The sequence below is a fragment of the Ranitomeya variabilis genome, chromosome 2 (assembly GCF_051348905.1).
Source record: "Ranitomeya variabilis isolate aRanVar5 chromosome 2, aRanVar5.hap1, whole genome shotgun sequence".
Classification (NCBI taxonomy): Eukaryota; Metazoa; Chordata; class Amphibia; order Anura; family Dendrobatidae; genus Ranitomeya; species Ranitomeya variabilis.
In genome coordinates, this window is record NC_135233.1 from 997841952 (window position 1) to 997854829 (window position 12878).

Consider the following 12878-nt stretch of genomic DNA (forward strand, 5'->3'; position numbering starts at 1 on the left):
GCAAAATAACTAGAAAGAATTCTGCTAAAGTAGTAAAGTCAACAAATCAATACAGAACTGTGACAAACACTTGAAATATTTCGTTTTCATCCAAAGCATTTATTGGATATCTAAATCAAGAGTTTCCAAACCTTATATTTGAGATCTACGAAGAATTGCAAAACAATATACCGTTCTTAAAAGCTTCTCCGTAATGAAAGAGTACAGGTCTATAGTCAGCGTCTGTACAATTTATGATTGGAGGAAATGGTTTCTTACGTCTTTTGGAAAGTAAGTCTGCAAGCCATGGTTTGGAAGGAAGCAGAGGTCTAAGTGACCTGACAGGCGCGAGGAAATTCCAAAAATACAGCTTGTAACATGTTTACATTCCACGGCCGCAAATCTGGAAGGGAAGTTAAGGCTACAGAGGAGCTCTGTGACCAAGAGAGATAATCAGCCATCAAAACGTGAAAGCCGGAGGACGCCCAGAGACCAAAGGATGTCTAAAAACAGCTCTGCACACATACGACCTCCAGTCATGGAGCACAGACAGGAAACCATCTTATTAAAGCCTATTCCAGCTGTGTTTTCTTTTAATCTGAAATGTCAATTTCATTGTTTCTTCTGACATCAAATCATATGAAGGGTTCAAAAGACAGAAAGGTAAGACCCTCGCGGATTATCAACAATAGCCTTCGTTCATGATTAGTGGGGAATATGGGAAGAACTGATGAGTATCGGTCTGCAACAGGTTGGTGGTGAATGGACTGGTATCAGTGTTGGTGCAATGTCTCCGTGGTGGGATTTGTGGTATAATGTGGTCTCCGACTGAGAGGTGATGTAAAAAAAGAAAAGAAACGACGGTAACTAGACTAGCAAACCACAATCATTATCTAGGAGATTTCCTCATATTAATTATAATATAAGAGACGTGCTTACTCTATGGTTCACAATACAGCTGAACATGAAAAATCCAAGCTGTCAAATCCATCTCCCCTTATTCAGATGCAAAAATGAACGATCAGCCCTTCCATTTTGTGATAGATTGTAATGAAATGTTCAGAATTTGCTAAAAAAAAAACTTTATTTCGTCTGTTTAGGGTTAAGATTGTCACAATATATAATAAACACAAACATACGGAATATTCTGATCAGCAATGTAAAAGAGGCCAAGACATGCCGGTACGACACTAGTCTTCTGTGCGCGCCATGTATGTATGGTGCCATCATTAGGAAAGTCTTTCCACTAGGGAAGAGGATCCAGCGTGTCCGTTTACGTGTATAAAGTAGCACAGTAGATGCTAAAATGCATAAACTGCACAGGATATGGACGGTAACATAAGGAGCCGCTAGGCCTTCGCCTGTCACACATTGCTTTCACTCCCTATTTGAGATGTAGTCAGAAATTAGATCATTTTTGGGTTAAGGACAAAAAGTAAAGTAATGATTTCCACACTTTTCAAGCAAGTGTTTGTACCAGACACGTATTCCAATCAACACTTTTCTCTACGTTACTTTGGAACAAAAGTGCTTAAACATTAAAACTGTAGTAAGGAAAAATCCCCCAGAAGTTTATGACTACAGCTGGTATTCAAGACTATTGGAGGCAAATTGTGCACCGAACCGACAGTCACAACGTGCACAACCCCATAGGACAGTGTTTCCCAAACTCCAGCCCTCACAGGTGAGGTTTCAGGATTTCCATAGTGCTGCACAGGCGAGAATTCCTCATGCCTTGATGATACTTCCACCACCCGTGCAATAACTAATCCTGACACCATTACCTGTGGGGGCCATGACGGCTGGAGTTTGGGAATTAGTGGTGCTGTTAATATTAGTGTTACTATTATTCTTAGTTTCAACAAGTTTTTATTTTCAAGATAAATCCAGAATGCTTTACAACAAAATCCCACGCAGGGGAGAATACTTAAATATTATCAAAATTCAGGATAACTTTCATGGTATTTAAACAATACAAATAAACACATAGACAAAGACAGGTAAATGGAAAGAACAAGAAGGAAGGGGGGGGGGGGGAGGGGGATAAGAGATCCATAACTGCATCATAGTGATACCAATCAATCAATCAATGGTCAGGTATAAGGAGCGAGTCCAATAGAAACCATCAGATATTAGATTTGCCTCATAGAGATAATGTTAAAGCCTGGTCAAGATTACTGTTAGAATTCCTTTCAATCCACGGTCTCCACACTTTATAATATGACTCCCAGGAGTCCTCTCTTGTAGCTTGTATTCGTTCACTTAGCATGATAGTGTTCATCTTGTCAATTACTGGGGAGAGAGACAGGGTAGCTGTCTTCCACTTCGCTGCAATGTGCAACTTAGCAGCAAGAAATAGTTGATTAACTAAATTATGGAGCTTGTTGGAGAAGCCCGGGTATCTGGCCCCCAGTAGGAACACGGTTTCCTCCAACTGGATCGCCCCACCATACAGCTCCTCTACAATAGATTTGATTTTTGTCCAAAAGGCGGACACGACCGGGCAATCCCACCACGTATGCCTCAGATCTCCCAGGGCACCACACCCTCTGAAACACCGATCCGATATGTTTGAGAAGATAACATGTAGCTTGCTCGGGACTAAATATGTTCTATGTAGAAGTTTGATAGACGTCTCAACTATAGAAGTCTGGAGACTGCCCTTAGTGAGGGAACAACAACATTTTTGCCAATCAGATGGGGACATTATCTTATTGAAGTCATTTTCCCACTGTATCATATATTTAAGTTTTACGTCTTCTGGTATTGCATTTAGGTTCGAATAAATTAAAGAGATAGCTCCCCCGCCCAGTGGGTCATTTAAGCATATTTGTTCATAACCCGACGAGCGGTGGGTAGTACCATGTCCCAGTATCTGTTCAGCGAAATGAAAAATTTGGATAATACGCAATATTTCAGAGCTTGGTGGAGAGTATTTTTGGATGAACTCATGCTTAGTAAGTAGAGTGTTAAAAGGTGAGGTAAGCTGTTTAAGAGTAGTTAAACCCCTAGATGTCCACCAACTGAAAGGGCGAGGATCCAACCCTGGGGAGAAAGCTGGATTGTGAAAAATATGTGTCATTAGGGAGGACCTGGATTGCAGGGAGTGTTTAAATCTCTCCTTCCTCCACAGCATCAGGGAGTGTGCTGAAAAAGGGGCTAACTTATGAATCCCTTTCGGGAGTCTCTGCAACGTCCACATAAGGCCAGGAAGGGTGAATGGGAATAGGAGGTGAGATTCGAGATTCACCCATCTGGGAGTGCTGTGTTTATCCGCATTAGTACTTATTAGCTGGGCTAATTGGGCCGCTCTATAATATAAGATGAAGTTGGGTAGGGACAGACCTCCCCGTCTTCTGTTAATAAACATAGTCTTAAGCCGTATTCTAGGCCTCTTCCCCTGCCATATGAATTTAGAAATCATGTTGTGAATATCTAGCAACGTTTTGGCAGGGAGAGGAATGGGCAAGGATCGAAAGACATAGAGAAATCGTGGTAAGGAAACCATCTTAATGGCATGGAGTCTACCCAACCAGGATAAGGGCATGGATGACCATCTAGTAAGGTCCGATTTGAGGTTAGAGATTAAGGGAGCATAGTTCCATTTAAATAAAGCCGACCTATGGGAGGTTAAATTTATGCCAAGGTAGGTTAGGTATTGCTCCTTTCTGGTAAATTTGAATTGCGCTGTTATGTTGTTTTGTGCATCCTTGGGAGTGTTAATAAACAGGGCTTCGGATTTATCTACGTTAATCTTGAGGCCAGAGACCACTTCAAATTCATGGAGAGCAACAAAAAGATTTGGGAGTGTGATTATGGGATTGACTAAGGACAAAAGCAGATCATCTGCAAAAAGGCTAGCCTTGTAGTGATCACCTCTAATTGTAGGACCATTAATGTTAGGGTTGGTTCTGATAGCTTCCGCTAATGGTTCCATGGCTAGGGCGAATAGAGCTGGGGAGAGCGGACACCCTTGCCTGGTGCCACGTTGGATGTTAATAGGGGTAGGCTGGTTTGAGGGTAACTTTAGATAGGCCGTGGGGTGATCGTACAGGAGTCTAAGGCAGGTGATGAAACCACTCGGAAAGCCAAATTTCGCAAGGACCTCGAACAGGTACGACCACGATACAGAATCAAAGGCTTTCTCTATATCGAGTGCTAACAAGAGCAAGGACTGTTTGGAGTGATTTGCTAAATGTATTAGATTAAGGTTCCTCCTAATATTGTCTGGGCCCTGTCTTCTGGGAATGAACCCCACTTGGTCCCGGTGAATTAGGGTAGGCAGTATTTTATTTATTCTGGCCGTGATTATAGATGTAAAAATTTTTAAGTCTATGTTTAGTAGTGAGATAGGCCTGTAGTTTTTGGGGTAAAGGTGATCTTTCTTCGGTTTTGGAATTACAGTGACGTGGGCAACGTAAAATTCGGATGGCATTTGGGCTCCGTTTAGTAAAGCATTACAAAAGCTTTGTATATGGGGTATAAGTATGCTGTCAAATTTTTTATAGTACTGCGCGGTGAGCCCATCGGGCCCCGGGGCCTTATTTCTTTTCAAATTTTTGATCGTTGCCTTTATTTCTTCAGAGTCGATTGGCGCTTGAAGATGTGCCATTTCAGAATTTGGGACTTTAGGTAATGTCAGGTCTTTAAGGAAATGTTACTATTATTCTTATTATTAGTGTTGCTGTTAATATTAGTGTTACTATTATTATTAGTGTTGCTGTTAATATTAGTGTTACTATTATTATTATTCTTAGCGTGTTATTATTAGAGTTACTATTATTAATATTGTTAGCGTGTTATTATTAGTGCTACTATTATTCTTATTATTAGTGTTGCTGTTAATATTAGTGTTACTATTATTTTTTTTCTTAGTGTGTTATTATTAGTGTTACTATTATTTTTTTTCTTAGTGTGTTATTATTAGTGTTACTATTATTTTTTTTCTTAGTGTGTTATTATTGTTATTATTCTTAGTGTTATTATTAGTGTAAGGGCTCTTTTCCATTTGCGAGAAACACGTCCGTGTCTCGCATGTGAAAACCAAGCTCTGGCGCCGGCACTCCAGAGCGGAGCGTGCGGCCGCATAGGAACACATGGAGCTGCACGCTCCGCTCCCAAGTGCCAGCGCCAGAGCTTGGTTTTCACATGCGAGACACGGACGTGTTTCTCGCAAATGGAAAAGAGCCCTTACTATTATTATCGGTGTGGCTAGGGTCAGACGACCTTATGTTCTGCATCTGAGAAAAGGTCTGATTATGCTAATCGCACTCTGATGAGAGTTTGATCCAATTTCCTCGGAGGTGAAGAGAAAAAAAAGAAAAGAAAGGATTCTCCACGTTCTGTAAAATGTCAAACTGTGAAAATTGGACTGTACTTGGGTGTCATCCCAGTGAGGTCCAATTTTTTTCCACGGACCCATAGAGTTGATTGGGCGAGTGCCGACTGGTTCTCAGAGGCAAGTTGTGCATGCTGCGATTTTATCCTTGGACTGGCTTGGGGACGAGTGCCATCATTCAAAATGTTGCTATTATTACTACTACTATTATTATTACTATTATTATTGTTGTTGCTACGAGGTCATGTTCCCAAATAGCAAAAACCCTGCATTTTTTTCTGCACCATTTTTTGTGCACACACTTTGCTGCATTTAACAGTTTAATGAAAGTGGATGTGTGCTCAGACGGACAGACCAGAGTGGTACAATCATTCTGCGCATTACTGGCAGCACATCACTTGTCTACTCAGTATTAAGCGATGACGATCTAACGATTATTTCAAAATTGGCATGAACAATCAAACCACCCCATGAATGAGTATTTATGGATTTTTTTTCCCTTCAAGTCTGAAAAAAATGCATATAAAAAACACAATTGCATTTTTTCAGTACAGAAGTTTCTTCACTTAAAAAAAGCTGCATCAAATCTGCACAAAAAAAAGCTTAGAGCGTGTTCAATCCCTGCGCACTTGATACTTTTTTTTTCCATGCACATTTCAAGGGTAAAAAGATGAGAATGAGATTTCGGAAATCTTATGCATATATACAGCTTTCCGTTTTTTTACTTGCGGATTTAAAGCAAAGTGTTGTTTCAAATTTGTAACATGTCAACTCGTTCAGCCTTTTTGCAGCATTTTCACCATTTCAAATAAATCTGATTTTTAATGCAGAAAAATCGGTTGCAAATACTCAACGTGTGCACATACCCTTAAAATAAAAAAAATACATATATACATAAAAAGAAGAGAACGCATTACAACAATGCTGCAAAAATGCAATAATAAGAACAGATTGCTATTGCGTATTTTGGTGCTCGGCGTTTTTGCACTTGGGATCATGGACTTAGCGTCCTTTCTAGTCTTACTCACCTGGGCAACATCTTCTAACTTGTTCCACTTTACAGACAGTAATAATTTAGGAAGTGAACAAGGAAAATTCTCCCGGCAGTCGTACCGCAAAGTCCAGATCAGATCCTTCTCGTTCTCACACAGCTGGCACAGGGGGTCCCTCTCCATGATTTCCTTCAGCTCTATATTAAATTTCTTTCCTCCTCGCCCCTGTAATATGGACATAATGAAGATTATCACAGCTTGTATCCTATTAATGAAGATTAGTTGAGTGGTCAGTAGATTAAATGTTCCGATGGACATCTTCGGATAGAAATTTAAAAAACAAACAAACAAAAAAAAACAGATTCGACTAATGGATTTTTCACAGTAATTGTGTTTTTCTATCACAATTCTGCATTTTGCATTAGAACATCTAGCTTCATTATTGTGGCCAAAAGTTTTGAGACCAACCCAAATTTTGGTTTTCACAATGTTTCCTGCTACAGTTTTTATAGCAGCAATTTACATTAACTTTGAATTGTTATGACAAATGGTCAGATGAATTGCCCAAAATTGCAAAGTCATTCTTTCTTGCCATGAAAATTATTATTATTATTATTATTTATTATCATAGCGCCATTTATTCCATGGCTCTTTACATGTGAGGAGGGGTGTACATAATAAAAACAAGTACAATAATCTTAAACAGTACAAGTCGCGACTGCTACAGGAGGAGAGAAGACCCTGCCCGCGAGGGCTAAAACGAACTTACATCACAAAGACTCCATTTCTACTGAATGTCAGCACTATCACAAAATAACCTTCTGACATCATTTCAGTGATCTTCTCGGTAACTCAGAAGAAAGTGTTAACAAGGACATGGCAGCTGATATAATTCAATCAGCATGGCAGCGTGCTAACAGCAGACTGGTTGCCTAAAAAGGGTGCTGGTGCTTGAAATCATGGTCTTCTTCTGTTAGCCATGGATGCCTCCAAGGAAACACATCCTGTCATCACTGCATCGCATCCAAAGTGCTTTACAGTCACTGTTGCTTGTAAGATTGCCCCTAAAGCAACCATTTATCGGATCATCAAGAATGAGGAAGGTTCGACTGCTGTGAAGAAGACTTGAGGATGCCCAAGAAAATCCAGGAGATGCCAGGACTGTCTCCTAAGGAGAATTCAACTATGGCATCAGTTCAACACCAGTGCAGGGCTTGCTCAGAAATGGCAGCAGGCAGGTGTCAGTGCATCTGCGCACACAGTCTCTTGGAGGCTGGCCTGGTGTCAAGATGGATGGTAAAAAAAAGAAAAACATTAAGGTCAGGCTGAGATGCTGCAGTAAGTACAGAGATTAGACTCCAGAAGACTGGGATATTTTCTCTAATGAAGCCCCTTTGTTATATCTGGAAGAATGATGGTCCCGAGAAGACAGGTGAGCACTACCACAAGTCCTTTGTTATGCCAACAGTAAAGCATCCCGAGACCACTCATGAGAGCTTGCTTTTCAGCCACAGGAGTAGGCTCACTCCCAATTTTGCCTTCTATCACTGCCATCAACAAAGAATGGCATCTAAACATCCTTCAAGAGCAATGTCTCCCAGCGATCTAGGAGCAATTTGGTGATGAACGATGCTTTTTCCAGCATGATGGAGACCATGTCACCAGGAAAAAGTGAGAACTAAGTGGCTCGGTGAACAAAGCATTGACATTTTGGGCCCATGACCAGGAAACTCTCCAGATTGCAATTCTCTTGAGAACCCAAGGTCATTCCTCAAAAAAGCAGAAGGACAAACAAAAACAGAGAAATAGTGATAAACTTCAAGCACTGATTAGACAAGAATGGGCTGTCATCAGTCAGGATTTGGCCCGGAGCTGATATACAGCATGGCAGGATGAATTTAAAGGGTCAGAACAGTAAATATTAAGTCTATGCATAAACTATATACGGTACTTATAATTGTACTTCAGTAATTGTAGGTCTTTAAGCCAGATATTTTTATGGTACGATGAAGCAACAAACTTTGTGAAAACCAAAACTAGCCTCAGTCTGCACACTTTTGTTCACGACTTTATATGGTTTACATTAGTCTGTTCATCAGACTTTCCACTAGGTGGCAGTGTTATATTATCTCTGAATGACTTCTGTCTTTCCCTTTAAATGAAATAATGAAATAAAAGAAGTAAAAACTTTCCAATTATGATTTGCTATCTTTTACTTTCAACTGTGACCCTATGAATATAGCTTTTTATAAATGAAAAGGGCACAGTTCATCTTTTCTGGGAATGGATTTGTAACCTCAAAGTCACTTTTATATTCTGAATTATTCCTACTAGAAATTCCTGGACTGATTAACGACCTAAGGTTTGATTCACAGAGCAGCTTCGCACAGGTTTGTTTTTTTATTTCAAAAGTGGATCCAAAACATGAAAATATACAGTATATATAAAAAAAAAAAAAAAGTTTAAAGTTGGGATCCGCTTTTGGTTTTGACTTTAAGGTATGTTAGTGTATATTTTTTTGTTAGATTAAGCGAAAATGCATTCAAACCAGTCCCACATGGTTATTTCAGACTCCTAATATGAGCCTTATTCATTTTATGTTAAAAAATACAATACATATACATTTTTTGCAATTCTAAAATGTACTTTTTATAGCAATGCCTCATGGTTTTAGAAATCCGTTTGCTGTCTTAGGCCGGAATCACACATACGCGAGATACGGCCGAGTCTCGCAGGTGAAAACCCAGCTCTGGCGCCGGCACTCCGGAGCGTGCAGCTCCATGTGTTGCTGTGCGGCTGCATGCTCCACTCCCAAGTGCCGGTGCCAGAGCTGGGTTTTCACCTGCGAGTCTTGGCTGTATCTCGCGTATGTGTGATCCCGACCTTAGAATTGAAACCTTCTTTGTTTTCTCCTAGAGGATATGCAAATCGCCTCTTCAGAGAGGACGATGACTTGAACTCTGTGCCACCTACTGAAAATAGCAATCCTACGGTCACATATACACGCTGAGTATTCGGTCAGTATTTTACATCATAAGCCAAAACCAGGAGTGGGTGATAAATACAGAAGTGGTGACGTGTTTTCTATTATACTTTCCCTCTATTTGTTCCACTCCTGGTTTTGGCTTACAAATACTGAGGTAAAATACTGACCAAATACTGAATGTCTGAACTTGGCCTAAAAGTCAATCTTGACCCCTTAAGGAGCCTTGCCACATGACTTGGGGTAAAACCAGAATCTCAATTTGCAGATATGTGATTCGGGGAGTTGCCCCTTCTCAGTGCTGATTTGCCTGTATGAGGGGTATTTGACTGGGGTCTCCTCACACTGGCCTGTCACTCTCCACAACAAACGACGGTACCCCGTAGACCTCCGACAGAGGCTTCTCACCTAGCCAAATCAGATCTCATTCTTTGCACTGAGGAGGGGCAACATCTGGAAACACAGTGTCTGCAAATTAAGATTCTGATTCGGCTTTTATCCCAAGTCATATGACAAGGCTTGTTAAAGGGACGATATTGACTTTTAGGCTTGCTATTTCCAATAGGTGGCGTTAGAGTTCAAGTCATCTTCCTCTTTGAAGAGACCATTTGGATATTTAATTTCACAGAGGAGCATTGCATGGCTTTTAAGTCTCCTTACACTTGCATGTCAGACAAGTCGATACACAATAAAGCCTGGCTAGATACACAATGACAGATTTTACTCCTCTGGGAATAAACAATGACTTTCAAATCAAATAGAGATCTTAAGAAGTTGATGCAAAAAGTACAATAGTGAACTAGAAACCTCCATTAATTGGGAAGCATTATATTACTCATCCAGGACTATATAAGGCCAAGGTGATGGAAGGGTGAGAAGTGTCGCCCCTGTGCACAACTCAAGCTGTTGGCTCCCAGGGAACAAAATATTTCACATTTTGCAAATCAGTTCCATTAATGAATACACATTTAGAGCTGTAATACCAAAGCTTTATTATCTGGACTATAACATTTCGAGAATAGGTGTCTACAAGGAGGAAATGGCTCTCCGTTACTTATTAGATACTGGCGTACCATTATTACTTTTTATTTATTTCTTTTTCAAGAAGAATTTCCCTTTGGCGTTGTAAATGTCCTAATGGTAACCATAGCCTGAAAAGCTCAGCAGGGGATCCACGCTTCCTGCACTCAGTGGGATGGAACTGTCCTCAGGCCATGTTATTAATTAACTTTCTGGTATACCATTAAACAACATGTTCTGTAACCACAAGACTCAGCTCAGCAAGAAATAAAAGTAACACATTCCTCCAAGTGTAATAGATCTGATGCCCCAGTGTGAGCCAGGGTGACCAGTATCTGTCTATTCTACTGGACTCTGGCTGTAAAGGGTTGTGGCCCACTAAGTAGCCATCCTCCAGAATTAGGGGATGCGCTGGTGGCTCTTGTAGGTCAGCGTCCACCTTTATCCCAACAGAGGGGAGTCAACCATTGAAAAAAGAAGAGTCATCATTTGCGGTTTATTTGAAGCCACTTTTCTTTAGTTTTTTGTCTTGTAAAATTGTTTTTTTTTCTTCACCAAATTATTCAAAGTGGTTTATACATTTTTTCCAAAAAAATAAAAAAATAAATCACACGCACATAAAATCACTCAAGAGGGGACTGCAGTCCATTTGCGTAAAAATTTTGAAATTCAGAATTTATGAATCAACAGAAAACATCTGGAACCCTCACACCTAGCCAGCAATGACGCACAGACAATGGGGTGCAAATGGAATAATGAAGCGGGCCATAGGTAGTTGCCAAAAATATGCAACTATGTAATAAAAACAGTTTTCTGGCATTGCTCACTACTGTACTGGAGGCAAGTGTGACATTACAACCCCATTTATCGTACATGCATCTCAACATGTGTCATCGGTCACCTCCAATGTGGGGCTGGACAACCTCTTTAAGTTCATCTGAAAGGTATTGGTCCAAGAACAAAGTACATTTTAAAGGGAACCTGTCACCCCCAAAATGGAAGTTGAGCTAAGCCCACCGGCATCAGGGGCTTATCTACAGCCCCCAATGTATCCTGAAAGATGAGAAAAAGAGGTTAGATTATACTCACCCAGGGGCGGTCCCACTGCGGTCCGGTCCGGGGCCTCCCCTCTTCATCAGATGACGTCCTCTTCTTGTCTTCAGGCTCCGGCGCAGGCGTACTTTGTCTGCCCTGTTGAAGGCAGAGCAAAGTACTGCAGTACGCAGGTGCCGGGCCTTTCTGACCTTTTCCCTATGAAGATGGGAGGCCCTGGACTGGACCCCAGCGGGACCACCCCTGGGTGAGTATAATCTAACCTCTTTTTCTCATCTTTCAGGATACATCGGGGCTTATCTACAGCATTACAGAATGATGTAGATAAGCCCCTGATGTTGGTGGGCTTAGCTCAACTTCCATTTTGGGGGTGACAGGTTCCCTTTAATGACTAGATCTTGAAATAATAATAAGCTTCACAATTGGATGTGTTACAAAAAATATTCGTGAGTCCCTACTATATACGGTCTTTTTTGCTGTGTCCCACCATGCAGAGCTGCTCCAGTTTATGGTTGGTGAATACCACAGCTTCTGTCCTTGGAATGAATAATACATAATCTTTATTTTTATTAACATATTCCGCAGTGCTTTACAGTTTGCACACATTATCATTGCTGTCCCCAATGGGGCTCACAATCTAAATATGAATGAATGAAGCACAAGAGAGCATATATACACAACACAGCAGGACTTACAGCTGCTTCTTTCTATGAGGTAACACATTTCCATGACGATTTTATCACAGTTGTGAGAGTCTCTGCCACATCTCCAACCATCTGAGCTTATCATTAATTCAATCAGTAACAAATGAGCACATCAGCAGCCAGGGCCCTTACTTCAGAGACTGGAGTTATGATGAGCTCAGAGAGCTGGAGATGGCAAAAACACTTGCTCCTGTGAGAAAACAGGCAGGCAAATGTGTTACCTAACAGAAAGAAGCAGCTGTGAATCCCTGCTGTGTTGTTTGTCAGCTTTCTTATGCTTTTGTCTATGGTCAGGACTCAGCTGTGGTATGTGATAAGTGACGAACATGAACTGGAGTAGCTCTTTATGGTTGGGCAAAGCCATTCCACAGTACATAGCTGGGCACATTTATAAGATTATCTCAGCGCAGGAACATTTTTTTTTTTAAATGTTCAATTGTGAAAGTTAGTTAATTTTACAAGATCTATTAGTTAAAATTAATTTTATTTGGGACAATCACTTTAGGAATACATGTTGTGCTCGACAGAGAAATCAGCCATCCCCAGCATTTGCAGAGGAATATGTAACGAGCAATTCTTTTTATATTGTCTGGCAGGCAGGTGAGACGTTTATTGTCTCCCAAGCCCTTGGTTTATTACGTACAAGTGTTCACCTTTGGAAACCATTTTACAACACTACTAACACATAAAGTCTACATACTAAAGAAAACAGTCTTGTAAAAATGTTACTTTAAATTATCTAAGACTTTGACCATGTCATGTCTGTGATATGCATTCAGTATATACAATGTATCAGGAGCTTCTGGAGC

At 40.6% G+C, this 12878-nt stretch overlaps 1 protein-coding gene across 2 annotated transcripts in view; it reads right to left on the reverse strand.

The window, feature by feature from the left end:
* Positions 1 to 12878, reverse strand: part of PIK3CB (phosphatidylinositol-4,5-bisphosphate 3-kinase catalytic subunit beta) — a 180424-nt gene that overhangs the window by 24371 nt on the left and 143175 nt on the right. For both annotated transcript variants that reach the window (XM_077291135.1, XM_077291136.1), the window contains one exon: positions 6346 to 6534. In XM_077291135.1, coding sequence (XP_077147250.1) covers positions 6346 to 6534 — 189 coding nt within the window. The remainder of the gene's footprint in view (positions 1 to 6345; positions 6535 to 12878) is intronic.